General features: G+C 53.2%; 1 protein-coding gene across 4 annotated transcripts in view; it reads right to left on the bottom strand.

Moving 5' to 3' along the window:
• The window catches only part of SLCO2B1 (solute carrier organic anion transporter family member 2B1), a 45,373-nt gene extending 30,504 nt beyond the window's left edge, over positions 1 to 14,869 (bottom strand). Inside the window, exons 1-3 of one of the 4 annotated variants that reach the window (XM_077867054.1) lie at positions 14,523 to 14,869; positions 2,111 to 2,241; positions 854 to 991 (exon numbers count right to left, since the gene is read on the bottom strand). In XM_077867054.1, coding sequence (XP_077723180.1) covers positions 854 to 991; positions 2,111 to 2,241; positions 14,523 to 14,538 — 285 coding nt within the window. In that variant the 5' untranslated portion in view covers positions 14,539 to 14,869. Of the gene's footprint in view, positions 1 to 853; positions 992 to 2,110; positions 2,242 to 6,362; positions 6,627 to 14,522 lie in introns of those variants that run through there. The other 3 variants (XM_077867053.1, XM_077867055.1, XM_077867052.1) reach the window with 3 other exon arrangements.
• Between the last annotated feature and the right edge of the window lie 373 nt (positions 14,870 to 15,242).

The raw sequence follows: 15,242 nt of genomic DNA, 5'->3' as shown, positions 1-15,242 counted from the left end.
TGGTAGGAGGGCCAACTCTGAGAAGGGTGGCCACTCTCCATTTTATAGGGGAACACTGAGGCCCAGAGGTGGGGGATGACTTCCCCCAGGTCCCATAGCTAGGTAATGACGTTTCCTTCCCACCTCTGACATCTGGGGGTGAGGTCTGAGGAATATCTGGGGATGCTGTGTAGTTTTCAGGCCTTGGCTTGGAAGAAATGTGACATATCATCCCAAGGGGAGAGACTCACACAGAAATCTGGTGTGGAGTAGGGAGGAAGAGACTTCTCTGGACAGTGGCCTTCTCTGAGATGGAAAACATCTGGTGGAGGAGGTAGGGGCCATAGCTGGATCCTGATCTCTAAAGCCCCCCAAAGCAGCTTGTCCACTCCTCCCTGCTTGGCTGTTGGCCCCAGACTTAGGGATCTCTGGGCAACTCTGAGGAGACACTCATGCCATGGTATTGCTCCCTCCCCGCACCACCAGTGGTCCCAGAGTCCTGCCTTTGATCTAACTTAAATCTTACTGCTATTGAAGTGACTTCCTCTGATTTCTTCCTGGGACAGGCAATAGCCAGGTAAAGGCTCCAAAGGGAGAGTGGGTGGTAGGGGAATTCCCACAGCCCAACCATTCGCATGCCCCCAAGGGCAGGACCACCGCCAGTACTCTGACATTACAAGGAGGCAGAGGTCAGTTTCTCTACCAGGATGAAGAGGAGCTGGCTAAGGAGATTTGGGGAGGAAGCTGTGATGGGGTTGCCTGTGGGCACTAGGAAGGGAAGGGTTCATGTCAGGGTAGTGAGAGAGGAGGGTGAGGAGCTGGGGGTGAGGGTCTCCCTCAACACCCACCCCTGTGGCTGCACCAGGGCCAGTACCTCATTGAAGGCAGCCAGCAGCCCTGAGGTCTGACTGGAGAGACCGAAGCGCTTCTCCACCGTGGAGATGGAGCTCTTGAGGTAGCCGGAGATCATGAGCTGTGCGAGCTGCAGCAGGCTGTGGCACAGGACGAAGAACTGCCGGGGGGCCAGGGCGGTGGCAGCCGGCAGGGGAGCAGGGAGATGGGTGGGGGTTCAGCCAGAGGGAGTGGGGGTTAGGAGACAGAGTTGGGGAAAAGGAGGAGCAAGGAACAGAGATGGGGAAACAGAGTCAGAGGAGACAGACACACAGGAGAGAAAGAGAGGGAGAGGTAAGAATAAGAGGTGGAGAGAGACAAGAGACAGAGACACAGACACACAGACACACACACACACACACAGTGTTATTGGAGTAGCCCATGGCTTCTCCTACAGGCCTAAAAATGATACAAGCTGTCCTAGGTATATCCAGGGGGTCACGGCGCCACCTGATTCCCACATGATGGGGAGTTGGGTCTTCCTGAGGCCAAGAATGATGGGAGCTACTCTGACCCTCAGAGCTCCCCTGGGCTGGACTGGACCCCCTCCCTATTTCGCCACCCGCCCCTCTCCCTGGGAAGCTCCCCTCCACCCCAGCCCACCCATTCCTCCCCCAGCGCTCCCCTGGGAGAGCACTTGCAGACACAGAATCCTCAAGTTTCCCACCCCACCTAGCCCTGCCCCGAACATCCCTGCCTGCCTCCCGGCAAGCTGGCAAAATTCCCAGGAGAAGAAACCCTAGCTTCAAAGAAGGGGGCTGGTGCCGGAGCTTAAAAATATTCACTGTTTTTCTGAGTCTTGGTTTCCTCTTGGATAGAGCAAGGACCACATCCGCACCACTCAGGGCTACTGTGAGAACTGAGTAAGACAGCACGTGGCACAGACCCGGGCACCCAGGGATGCTTGGATGTTCAGGGCTGCCCCGGGAGGACAGAGCTCCCCAGCAGTCATACGGACTCAGGACTCCTGAGGTCCTTTTCTTTCCCTCTGAGGCAATGGGAGGCAAGGAGCCTGGTCCTCCACTGACACAGAGCAGCCCTTCTTTCTTCGCTGGAAGGAGGGAACAGGTGCCCCACATCAAGCTAAATGCTTTGGTAGATTATCCCTGTGGTTCTCACAGCCGCCCATTCTGCAGATGAGAAAACTGAGGCTCGGAGAAAGGCAGCAGCTTGCTTGGAGTTACACAGCCTTCCCTACGGGGTTCAGATGGCCCCACTCCCGGCAGGCCCCGAGTGATACCTTGATGCTGTAGAACACACTTGGCCGCAAGTCCTGAGGGTTTGGGCAGGCTTTGCCTCCAGGTGTGTCTTCCACACTCATCATGGCCTTGGTGTCCTTGTCTGGCATCTGGGCCTCCTCACCCACTGGCCCTGTGGGACAGACAGCAAGGAGGGGAGAGTGGAGATGGGGTCTCAGAGAATGGCCCTGACCCAGGTCACCCAAGGTGTTCCGCGGGTTGGCGACAATCTGAGAGTCTGAGCACCTTCAGGCTTCCTGAGGCCCAGCGATGGGAGGATCCTTCCTAAGAGGGTATGTGGCCCATGTAGCCACACTAGCCGGATCCCAGCTGGGACCACCTGCCTCACATCTTCATTCCAATCCCAGCATAACCTTCCTTCTAGGGAGAAGCTGCTGGCCACACTGTGTAGCCTTCAAGCAGGGACTCCGGCAGTAAGAACACGCAGGCTTAGCCCCACTTGGGCCTGTAGTTGTGAGACACCGGTGCTCCTGGAGGCTGAGTCTGGCTGTAGGTCTGTCTGGCTCAGTATAGGTTCACAGCTTTAGGATCAGGTACAGGGTCAAGGCTCAGTCCCTAGTCAGGGCATAACGGCTTTTCCTGGGCGTAGTTCAGGGCAGACACCAGCACCCTCCCCGGAACCCAGAGCTACCTAGCCCAGTTCCAACTCGTACATCAAACCATGTTGCTGATGCGTGCAGAAAGATCATCCCATGTAACCACCTCCCTCACCCTGGACAAAATGAACTCCCCAAGGGTGGAGATGACTCAGGAGGCAGAGGTGTGGTTAGAACCTGGATCCTTGGCCCCATTAGGCATGTCTGGGTTGCTCCCTGGTAACCATGGTAACCATGCCAGTATCCCACTCACTGCAGTGAGAGGAAAGCTGAACTCCCTCAGGGGCATCTCCTAGAGTCTCCTGACATTTGATCTCAGTGAGGAGCTCGGAAGTCCAGCCTTGGGAGGCTCCACCCTTCCACCTAAATGGAAACCGGGCCCCCTTAGCCTTCCTCCGGTCCACTTCCCGAGGAAGCCTTCCCCATTGTTTCATATGCTTCTTAACCTGGCAGGAGTTTCCCTTCATTCAACAAGCTCCTTCTGGGGTCTGGAAACCGACTCAAGGCCACCCTTGACCCAGGCAGGAATGTGGGGATTCTCCATCTCCAGATCCTGAAGGCAAACTCAGAAAGGAGCCATAGAGGCCTGGAACCACCCAGCGAAGGGTTTGCATTCCTCACACAAGATAACTGGGAGCCTGAGGAATTGTTTTCAGTTGAGGTTAATTCATCATAAACTCCATCCTTTTAAAGGACACAATTAAGTGGTTTTGTTATATTATAAAAGGCATACATCATCACTGCTAATTCCAGAACATTTCCATCGTCTCAATAAGGAACCCCACACCTGGTAGCAATCCTCCCTCCTCCTCCCAGTTCCTGGTAACCGTGGATCTATTTTCTGGGTTTGCCTATTCTGGATATTTAACATAAATTCATACAAACGAAATAGTAAAATACGTAAGTTTTTGTCTCGCTGCTTTCACGTAGCCCAGTGTTACAGAGCACATCAGTATGTCATTCCTTTTTATGGCTGGATGATATTCCACGGTACGGACATAAATCACGTTTTGTTTGTTTTGGGGATTGTGAATGTTCACATGTTGTACACATTTTTGTGTTGACATATGTTCTCAGTTCGCTTGGGTATACAGCCAGGAGTGGAATTCCTGGGTCATATGGCAACTCTGTTCAACTTTTTAAGAAACTGCCAAACTGTTTTCCAAAGTGGCTGTGCTGTTTTATACTCCTGCCGGCAGTGTATGATGGTTCTAATCTCTCCACATCCTTGCTGATACTTAGTATCGTGTCTTTTTTGATTATAGCCACCCTAGTGGGTGTGAAGTGGTATCTCATGCAGTTTTGATTAGCATTTTCCTAATGACTAATGATGTTGAGCGTTTTTCGTGTACTTATTGGCCGTTTGTGTACCTTCTTTGGAGAAATGTCTATTCAAAAAGCTTAGAAATGGAAGTGTGTGTGGCTGGGGAAGAGTGTCTTTGGGGGACATTAGTATGTAGGGAAAACAAGGAGATATTGAAACAAAATCCACCTGACAGGGAGGAGATAAGGGGTTGGCATAGCGAAGGGACAGGCTCTGTGGAGGTCACTTAGAAGGAGAAAAGGAGGTGTGGGGGGGAGGGTCCCAAGCGAACTTGCCCAGAGGAGATTGGTAGGCCCATTTCCAAGCCCTGGTTTCTCTCACCGGCATAAACGAATCCCCTACTATAGCACGGAGGCTGTGTTACCTGCTTGACATACAGCTACGCCTTCATGTGCAGGCTCTCCGTGTTCCTGAAGGCTCTCCACACCTCTGGGCCTTAGCACTTTCATTATCTCTTGCACCTGAGGAGGACACTGAGGCCCAGAGGTAACAAGCTCTGCCGGTTAGCGCCAGTGTAGGGACTCAAGCCCAGGTGTTAGCCTCAACATCACGCCATGCTCCTTGCACAGGTTTGATGAGGGGAAGAAGCACAGCACTCTTCTCTATTGTGGCCTAACCAAACCTAACCAGGCCACCTGAAAGGTGACAGTGCCAACCCACCAGGGGGCCAGGTCAACCAGATGATGAGGCTGAATCTGGGAGGGCAGAAGTCATGGGCCAGGAGGCCCAGCTCTGAAAGAAGTCCAGGATATAGATAAGACAGGGGGACAGAAGATCGGTGGACCAACATAGAATCTTCTGCCTTCCTGTGGGCTAGTCTTTAGCTTGAGCCTCCTGATGAAGGAGGGAAGCCATGGCCCCTGGGAGCTGAGAGCAGCCATTGGGTGGTCAGGTGGTCACAGAATGGGGTTGGTCAGGCAGGTAGCCAGGCCTCTTCAAGCTCTTCTTGTGGGCTGAGGCCTCTGAGTAGACCAGCAACAAATAGTCTGGCTCTGAATAAGAACAAAGCGCCCCTCAGAAGGAGAATCTTGAGTTCAGGAAGGTACATTCTCCTCCTGTGACATCTCTGAGGACCCTCCCATCCTGTGAAGATTTTGTCAGGGGTCACCCCCTCACAGATGAGGGGGCAGGTGGGCATGAGGGGAGAGGCAGGGAGCTAGACCCTAGGAAAAAAAATCCCAGCTTGTTTCTCTCCCAGGTGGGCAACCAGGTTTGGAGGCTCCAGGTAGGCCAGGTGTATCCTAGGGCTGGAGCCTGTATTCCCAGAGCTGGGAGGCAAGGGGTCTGTGTGCCTATCAGTTGGGGACATGGCTGGCTTTTCACTCAGGCCCACTCATGTCCATCAGCTGGTAAGTCATTGGTCTGGCTGTCTCTTAGGAAACTTGTCTGTTCAGGCAGGCTGAACTAACTAGCTGACCAGTCAGACAGTTACCCTGAACGTCTGTCAGCCTGAGATCTTCAGTTCACTCAAAGACTCTGAATGTCTGTAAGGCAGAGGCTCTGCCTCTAGCTGCCCCCTCCAGAAGCAAGAATCAGCATTCCTCATACCAGCTGAATCCAGGGTGATGAGGACCAAGGTTTCTGAGAGCAGCCTGACGGGGAAGGCTAGATTTCTCTGCCTGTTCTTTGCTGGAAAGTCTCAAAAGTCCTACCTCCTCCAGCTACCTCCCAGCTGCAAACAGAAAATCCAGGCGGATGTGGGACTGAGCATTGGGTTTCAAAGTCCTCACACCTGGGTCTGAACCCCAACTCTGCCAGAAGCTGTGTGAATCTGGACATGCCCTTTCATTTTCTAAGCCATTGCTTCATCTGAAAGATGAAAAGATAGCATCTACCTCAAGGAGGTGAGCCATCTAGCACCTGCCCAGCCCTGAGACACAGTAGGCCCCACTGAAGATAATTACCCTCCCCTCTCCTGATAGCTTTCAAGTGCCTCCAAGGCCACAGGGCCCAACCGAACCCACTCCCTTCCGCAGGTCCTTAGCCTCTCCAGGTTAACGCCTTCTTCTAAGAGCATCATTCTTCCAGCCCTAGATTTTCTCTGCTTCTCATCCAAGCCCCAATTTACCACCAGACTTGGGGACCTGGGACACCTGCCCTCCATGCACACTCCCTATCTTTAGAAGCAATTGCCCAGGTTTGGATCCCCGCCGGCTACAATCTTGCTGTGTGGCCTGAGACCAGTGGCCCCTTTGCTTCCTCATCTGCAGTGCAGGGATTGTAATCCCCACATCCCAGGACAGAAAGCGCCCACTGAGAACCAGATCCTTCCACCCAACATTCAGCCTGAACACTAAAAGCCTGAAATCATACCTTACCGTCTGTATTAACTTGGCCTTGCAGGTCCACTGTCTTCATTAGCATTTTTCTTCTTCCTCTTTCTTCCCAGACTGACCAGCTCAAACAAACGGCTTCATTGCTCGTTACCTTCTTAAAGACCCATCAACTCTTCACGGGAAATCATCCACAGAGTGTGCGCCTCTGATTCTTTGAATGTCTCCCCACAAAAATCCTTACCTTGTTATTTCTACCAACAAACTGTTGTATCATGATTCTTACCCAATCTCAGTCGAGCCTCCCTCCCCTGCCTTCCTCCCCACGCTTACGGACTAGCCTTCAAACAAACTTTCAGTTCTCGACAAATATTGACCTTACCTCCCCACTCTGAACCACTGCCAGAGCTTTGAGAGCCGTATTATCCCTCATCACAGTAAACAATGGGCTTTGTCTTATCAGTGGGTTCTGTTGGTCATATGTGGGGAGCCAGTGCAGACATCATGCACAGCAGGTGTGCAGTAAATGTTGTTTATTCCCCATCAGGCAGCCAGTCTTTCTGTCAGCTGTCTATTCTGCTGCAAACTCCCCCACTGGCTTCCATACTTGCTTTATGACTGCAAAGAGCATTGCCACATCTTGTATTTGAGAATCCAGAGGAACTTCAACCCAAGAGGGCTGCAAGGTGGGAGGTTGGGAGACCCAGCTCTCTGGCTCACCCTAATCCCCTACAGGAAGTGTCATGGGGGAGCTTGTCCTAGGTGATCATCTGAGGGGCTACCATAGACCAAACAATACTACATGCTAGGCTGGGCTGGGCTGAACTTCGTCACCCAACCTCCTAGCAACCCGTAGAAATAGCTGCTGTGATTCCATGATGCAGAGAAGAAAACAGGCATAGAGAGAGGGAAAGCAACTTACCCGGGGTCCTGGGGCCGATAAATGGCAAAGCCTGGACTGGAACCCAGGTCTGTCTGACTCCTGGGCCCCCGGGAACAACCACGAGAAGGTTGGTTGCAAAGATGGCCTTAGAACAAATGAAAAATAATCCCCACATAGCCATTTCTTGTTCCAGCCTGGCTTCCCTTCTGTGCATTGTCAAAGGTAGTTTTATAGGGGAAGAGTTGGCCATTCCACCAGCTAATGCTTTGGAGAGCCAATCATTCGCTGGTAAGTCAACAGCCTCTTCTAATGGCCTCAGAGAGTGCTGTCAGGGCAAGGCTGGAGAGGGAAATAAGGCAAGAAAGATATGTGGCAACATGAGTCCCATACCCCGGGGACTGGAGTATGGTGGGAGTTGAGGACTCATAGACAAGACCCAGATTTGAGCTTTCAGGAGAGACTTGCTGGGAAATGCCAAGAAAGCCTGTGAGGGTTCTCACATCCTGAGGACCAAGGAGGGACAAGACAGTGGCACTTTCTCTCCAGAACATTCCAGCCTGTCTTCAGCAGAGAGAGCAAAATCAAAGATCATTTAGACCCAGTATGGCCTTGGGCCAGCAGTGAGACTTCTCTGAATCTCTGTGAGATAGGAATATTAAGACTTGCCTCTCAAGCCTGTGTGAGGGTCACACAAGATAATGTCCGTTGTCAACACCAGGATATCCTGCAAGGTGCAATTTTGTCAGCCTTTGCTCCAAACTCACCAAGGAATCTATTTCCATGTCTGGGCCCCAGAAAAACTATATTCCTACCTGTGGAGACTCAGCCCTGGCATCACTCACTCACCTCTTCCTGATTCCTGAAGCAACACAGACACCCATGGATGCCTCCCTCTGCCACTTCTTGTCCTCTTCCCACCCCTACCCTATCCCACCAGCTGCATTCCAAGGTCTCTCCCCCCTCCCAATAACTTCCCTGTACAAGAAAACGAAAGGCCTCTCCCCCACACCCTTTGCCAAGGCCATTAAAAGAACTAGCAGAGATAGACTATAAGGTAGAGGTTACAACAGGGAGGCCCTGGCCAAAAGCCCCATGTGCAGTGGTGTGGGCTGTGCACCACAAAGTGAAGGGTGCTATCTGGAGTCGTGCAGCGCACAGGCAGTCCTGCCTGGTGGCACATCTGGCTTCTAGATGTTTTGGGGGGCTTGCACAATGCTTGCTCTCTGAGTGTTTTTTAAGTTAATTGCCAGAATTTAAAAACAGGAAATTTCACATAAAACTTCAGATTTTTGCTTTTTTCCTGAAATAGTCACAGATCTGGCAATACTAGGCCCACATTCTCATATGGCAACATTCAGCTGATCTGAGATGCTGGGCCTGCACGTGACAATTTGCCCTGTTAGGGTTTCTTTGTGGTGGTGGTGGTGGTGGAGGTGAGGGGTGCCTGCTTGGCGTGTTTTCAGGGACCCACTTCTTCTGACTGTGACTCCACAGCAACATTGGGCCTGAGGAGTCCATTGGACAGGAAGCCAGGGCTGGGTTAACCCTTTGCGGGGTGAATAAACAGGGCCAGAGAAGACCATGACTTGCCCAGGGTCACCACACAGAAAGAACTGGTCTCTGCTGGTTCTAGAAGTGACAGTGAAGATTCATTCTGCACCTGCTGGGGTCTCAGAGGCCAGCAGCTCCAGTCCTTGCCCCCAGGGAGCTCCCAGTGTACATGGTGGGGGTGAGAGGCAGACATCTAATGCAGAATCCCAGGGATATGCATTCACTGATGTAATACAAGGAGTTTCAAGACTATGGAAACCCAGCAGAGGCCCTAGCCTAGATTATGAGGTTTTGGAAGGCTTCCTAAAGGAAGAAACATCAGATAAAACAGCAGAAGTATCAAAGTACAAAGAATGTTCAGGGAACAAATGGTCTGGCGAGGTTGGAGCACTGGGGCCAAGGTGGGGGTAGATGGGTGAGGCTGGAGTGGTTGGAGGAGCCAGGCTATGATGAGCCTGAATAACAGGTCGAAGGGCTGGACTTTGTTCTGATCCCAGGCAGAGATGAGGTCTGATTTGGCCACCTAGGAAGACCTCCATGCCTGTGTGGGAAGAGTGGAAGAGTCAGGTGATAGGCAGGGACAAGGGAGAGGGCAGGAGTGGGGTCCAGGGCTGCGAGTGACCATGGGACCTGGGCTAGGTCATGGCAGTGGAAAAGGAGAATAATGAGCTGAGGTACCACAGTGGGGAGGGAGGATGGGCAGGACGTGATGGAAGATCAGCTGTGGGGAGAGGGGGCAGGAGGCCGAGGAGTCCTAGGGGCAAGGGTGGAGTGGGGAGGAGCGTAGCTCTGCATCTGGGTTTGTCACCATTGAGGGTCAGGATTGCAAGGGGGTGGTGAGTTCAGCCTTGGCCATGGCCATGGTTGAGTTTGGGGTGGCAAGGGGGCACCAAGGGAGAGATGTCTAGGAGGCTGTGGGCTCCAGGAGAGCTCATGCAAGAATATGGGCTAGCGTCAGCTCCCTGGCTGTCTGGACACAAGAGTGGAAAGAAGGTAACAGTAGCCACAAGTGGGCAACTTGCCCAGTGAGAGTGAGACGCCTCCGCCATGTGCCCCATCTGAAGAGAACAGAGCGAAAAGAGAAACCTACACTGGAATTGTGTTCAGGTGCCAAGGTGGGGGGTGGGGGACAGAGTCACAAAGGCGCCAAGATGTTTTTGGAAAACCTAATAGCTTCCAGCACTGACACACCCACAGCCCGAGCCTGGGAAGGGAAATACTCCCAGAAGCAGATATTGGGCAATCTGTTCCTCATAACAATGACATACCTCTACAGATACCTCTCCAGAAGTGTTGGAGTAGAAGGAGGCCAGCATGGCCAACCTGCTCCTTGAGCTCTTCCTACCTCCTAGATGGCTCTGTATGTCCTCGGCTTGCTGCTCTCTCCTGCCTAGCTCCTGCGGCCCATGCCAGCTGTCTTTCCTTCTGTAAAACCCTTTCCTGGCCAGTTCCCTCAGACTCTCCTCCGAGTTGCAGTGCTCGTCAGTCTCCTGTATTGCTTATGTCCCCCGATGAAGCAGTCAACTCCCCAGCGCAGAACCTGTCCCATCCTGTGTCCTAATGGACCATATCCAGTCCCACTGAAACCCTCTGGGTCAGAAGACTTTGGATTCAAATATTTGCTTTGCCACATCAGATTATGTGACCTTGGGCAGCTTAGTCAGTCAACGTAAGTTTCAGTTTCCTTCCCTGGAAGTGAGAGAAGAGGCCCCATCTCATGGGGTTTTGTGGAATTGAAAGAAAATGCCATGCCCGGTACAGTGTAGTCCTCAACAACAGTTGGCCCCCTCCTTTCCCACCTCATCTGCAACATGTGAGTTCAGCCACCAAGCCTCTAAAGGTCAAGGCTTGGGGCACCTGGGTGGCTCAGTGGTTGAGCATCTGCCTTCGGCTCTGGGTGTGATCCCAGAGTTCTGGGATCCAGTGAGGCATCGGTTCTCTGCAGGGAGCCTGCTTCTCCCTCTGCCTATGTCTCTGCTTCTCTCTCTGTGTCTCTCATGAATAAATAAATAAAATCTTAAAAAAAAAAGAAAAGAAAAGGTCAAGGCCCCTAGGAACAGCTCCTGTCTCATCCACCCCTAGCGAACATTATTCTTTGGCCCCGTAGATGATTGCCATTCCTCAAAATCATCCTATTCCTTTCACCCCTCTGCCTTTGCACGCACTGTACTCTCAGCCTGGAGTGTCCTTCCTCCCCAGCGGACCACTTCTCATCTTTCAAGGCCTGGTTCAGCTTAAAAACATGACTGTTGAATTGAGCTAAGCTGAGTGAGGGAGAAGACAGGGCTGGAGCATGGGAATGTGAGAGGAGGGGCCCAGGTTGGGTGGGGGTGCTCCGGTTCCCAGTGTGGCCGAGTGAGCTTCTGGAGAGGGAGACTCAGAAGCACGAAAAGCTTGGTTGTCATCTTTGAGAAATTCCTCCTGGCAGGACTTTGGGGGGTCTGTTGGGAGGATATTAGCATGCTTGAGGTCTAGCTCTTGCAGGCGTCCCAGCTGTTGCTTCTTGAGGAAGATCCATGCAGGGTGGGGGAGGAGGCCAAGCACTTTCTGGTGGTTTCCAAGCTGGGTCAGGCACCCTGTACTGGGACTTTCTGTTCCCAGTTCCAGCCCTGGCTATCCCATCTAGACCCATGATGATCTTAAAAACAGTGAAGAAAGTCTGGGGGGAGGGTGAGCCCTGAGCCCATAGGGAATTCAGGCCAGTCTCCTTTGGCCTAAAACATGGAGATTGAGGTTCAGAGAGAGATGGCCATTGGCTTTGGCCATGCTGCCTCCCAACCATGAGTCCCGGCTCATCTCTCTATGTGCTTACATGTCCTCCCTAGGGCCCTATTATACCCAGCTGCACTCCATCCACATCATGAGTCTCCTGTCCTCAACTAGGGCAGGTTTTCAAAACAGGTTGGAGGGAAGGAAGGAATGTCTTGGGGGGAGGCATGAAGTGGAGGGAGGACAGCTTAGGTACTGAGACTTTCCCAATGCCTCGTGTCTGCCCAGCCTTTGCTGAGATCTGGGGCCCCAAGGATGGATCGAATCTGGCCCCACCCCCATGGAGCTCCCTTTCTGGTGAGGCAGGCATTGTTCTCCATCATTTCAAGCATTGGTGCTTAGGGCTCTGGTCTGCAGCCCATGAGGGATGGCAGGGACAAAGTTTACTTCTTTACTTCTTCCTGACCCCAGGGTGCAGCTGAAGTTCAGGCTGGCACCCTGGGGATAGCCAAGCCCCTCTAACACCGATGGGGAGACCTGACCCTTCCCTACAGAGGCTTCTGCTGCACTGCTCCTTCCAGAGACAGAAGACTGAGCTTCTCAGTGCAGGAAGAGACCAGATGACCACCTTGGACAACCCCCTCCATCTACTGCCCAGATAAAGTGAGTCCCAGAAAGGGACAAAAGCAGACTGGGTGTTGAATGCCTGGCCCCTGACTGTAGGGTCTAGGCAAGCTTGCCATCTGGTTCACAGCTGCCCGATATCTGGCCCAGTAGGCAAGGCCTAGCCTAGGAGGAAATAACTATCCCCAACCCTGCTCACTCCCCAGTCACTAGCACCTAGAGAATAGTTTACTTTGTCTGGAACCAGTGAAGTGCCCAAGTGGGTAGAATCTCACTAGTGTGGGGTCTATGGAAAACAGGAGGGATCCCCAAGGGTAATGGTAGAGAGAGGAAAGAGCTCTGACATCAGGACAATCTGGGTTCTGGCCCCCACTCTGCTGCTTCCTTGCTGGGTGACCTTGGTAAGCCACTTGCCCTCCCTGAGCATTTGTTTCCTCAACTATTAAAAAGGGTGAGAGTATGTCACTGCATTCTCATAAAGCCAGTGACGCAGACCTCAAATTTTAACCCAGGGCTGCTGGTTCTTTCCTTTCCCCTACTTATCTGCGCTGGAGTGACATACTTTGAACCCAGGACAGCTGGAGAGCAACAGAAATGATATGAGGAACAAGAAAAGATGAACCTCAAAAAAGGGAAGTCAAGCAGCATATGTGAGAGAGGTTACTTCTAGTTGGGAGAATCAGTCTGGAAGGCTTCCTGGAGGACTTGATGTTTGGAGGAGTTGGCAAATGACAAATTTCACCAGAATGGCTGAAGAAACGTAGACAGATACCTTTCTGGTAGAGGTAAAAGCTTCGAGCAAAGAGGCAGAGGTAGGAAAGGGGCCTCTCTGAAATCATAAAAGGGGAATGGCCTTGGGAGATCATTTTCTCCAACTCCTCCCCCACAGACAGGGAAAGCTGTGCCTCTTGCCTAAGGGCACGTGGTGAGCTGGTGGTAGGGCTGGGCTGAGAGCCAGATCTGAGCCTGACTCCTCTCTCTGGTGTCTACCCCTGGCCAGGACAGCTGACCCCGCTCCCTCAGGTGAGCTGGCCCCTGCTCTTCCCAGGCTCCAATCTCTATACCCTGCCCCACCTGCATCACCACATCCCTCAGAGTGCCCTCAGACCAGAAAGAGCATGGGGGAAGCCTGGCCTCAGCTCAGGGTGGGGCTTAGGAAGCAAGGCCAGAGGTGGCTTCTGGTGGCCATGTGGGCAGTGGGGTCAGCCTCCTGCTGTCTGTGCAGGAAGTGAGGACAGCTAGAGAATATTCCAGAGCCCTACAGGGGTCAGAATAACAGTGGGCTGTTATTCTGCACAAAACAGCCAGTCTCTAGTTTCTTCCCATACCTGTAGGGTCACCAACCCTCCCATCCTGTAGCAAGCCAGAGCTGATGGGGAATTTGTTTTGTCAGTGGCCCATCTCTAAACCAACCCACCCAAATCTGACCTCATTGTCATCTCTCCGGTGAGGCCCCCAGAGGATGCATCCACCCCACCCTTCCTGCTGTGCCATGGTCCCCAGCCCTGCCCGCAAAGTCCTCACTGCCGCACACACGAGCCAGGGAGCAGGTTCAGTCCTGCCTGAGTGGGTGTGAGGCTCACACAGGCAGCTGGAAGGAGGCCAGAGGTGATCACCGCAGGGCACCCCACAGGGCACCCGGTCTGAAGATCTTTTGTTTCCTCTACCTCCCTCGCCTGCCGCCCGCCAGCACAAGAAATGCCCAGCGGGGCGCTCCGTTCCCAGAGCCACCGCAGCCGCCCTCTCCACCCTCTCCACGTGGCGCTTGTCACACTCCAGGCCGGGCTCTGCAAGTCTCTCTCTGAATCCGCGTCTCTTCTGTGCCGATCTTTCCAATTCTCTGAGGCAGGTGTGCCTGTCTGTCTCTGTCTGGTTCTCTCGCACGCGCTCCTTTGCTTCTCCCCTTTCTCCCGGGGTCTTCTTGCGGCTTTCTCTCTCTGGGGCTGACCTCCTCGCCTGTCCCTGCACGCTCCTGCAGACACCTGTTGGTCTTTGCCTTCTCCTCTGTCCCAGCCTTTGTCTGATTGCGTATCTCTAGACTTGCTGTGTCTCTGACTACGCTTGTATCCCCATATTTCTCGGCTTTGTCTGTCTTTATCTCTGCTCGATTCAAAGAGGGAACAGGGCTCGGTGAGGAGGAGCTCGATTGGCCTGAATTTCCATTGTCCTCTCCGGGTCTCTGTCTCCTCAGGGCAGATAGGCTGGGTTCCCTGCCTCCAGCTGAGTAAACAGCGTCCCTTCCTGCCCCTTCAGTCATTCACTCATTCATTCAGCACACTTTCGCTAGGTCTGGTCTTCTGGCGGGCTCCGTGTGGGGAACTTCAAGGCCCCCACCCCACCCAGTGCACCCATATTGGCTCCTCACCCTCTGCACTGGAAAGGTAGCCCCCAGACCCTCTCCCAGTGCCCCTTTTTAATTTCATCCGCACTTACCTATCCTGGGTCCCATGGTTTTTGGGGTGCAGTGAGTTCCACCCCCGATTTCAATTTCAGGAGTGGGGCTGAGCTGGAGAAGGAGTGAGACCTTGTCCGGGGCCCCTGGAGACAGCAGCTGCAAGCCACAGAAGGGAGGCAGCAATGTGGAGACTCCAGGCACTTAGCCGATGCTGCTCAGGCCACACTGGACAGCAGCCACCTCTTCTGAGAGGAGTTAGGAATTCCCAAAAACTTGACCCCACTCCCCAAGGGCCTGCCTCAGCCTGACACTTGTCCCTTCTCTTTCTCTCTGAATTCCTCTGATCTTTGGCTGGGACAGCCCAGGGCCAGACTGGTGCAGGAGGCTGGGTTTGTTTCGATCCAGCCCCGCTGCTGGGAGGAGGCTGCTGTGTCACCTCCCCTCAGCTGTTCCTTCACATCCTCTGGCCTCAGCATTCCCCTGGATACTTTCTGTTCCTCTGTTAGCAGTAGAGGGCTGGTGGGCAGAGGGAATGTTGATGGTTTCCAAGCTCTCATCTCAGTGAGTCTGGATTCTCCAGTTTCCTCTTGCGCTCTTGATCTCAATCTGTCTCCCACCACCCTCTCGTCCCCCATCACAGAAATGTTGTCGCCCTCCATGAGCCCTGCAGAGAGCCTCTGTTCCCCCAGTGTGCCCCTTCCCAGAACCCAGGTCCTCTCAAGATCTCACCCCCTCTCACTAAACCCCCATCTCCTCTC

The sequence above is a fragment of the Canis aureus genome, chromosome 23 (assembly GCF_053574225.1).
Source record: "Canis aureus isolate CA01 chromosome 23, VMU_Caureus_v.1.0, whole genome shotgun sequence".
Classification (NCBI taxonomy): Eukaryota; Metazoa; Chordata; class Mammalia; order Carnivora; family Canidae; genus Canis; species Canis aureus.
Note: the sequence above shows the minus strand (reverse complement) of the source record. Positions and strands in the feature narration are given on the sequence as shown.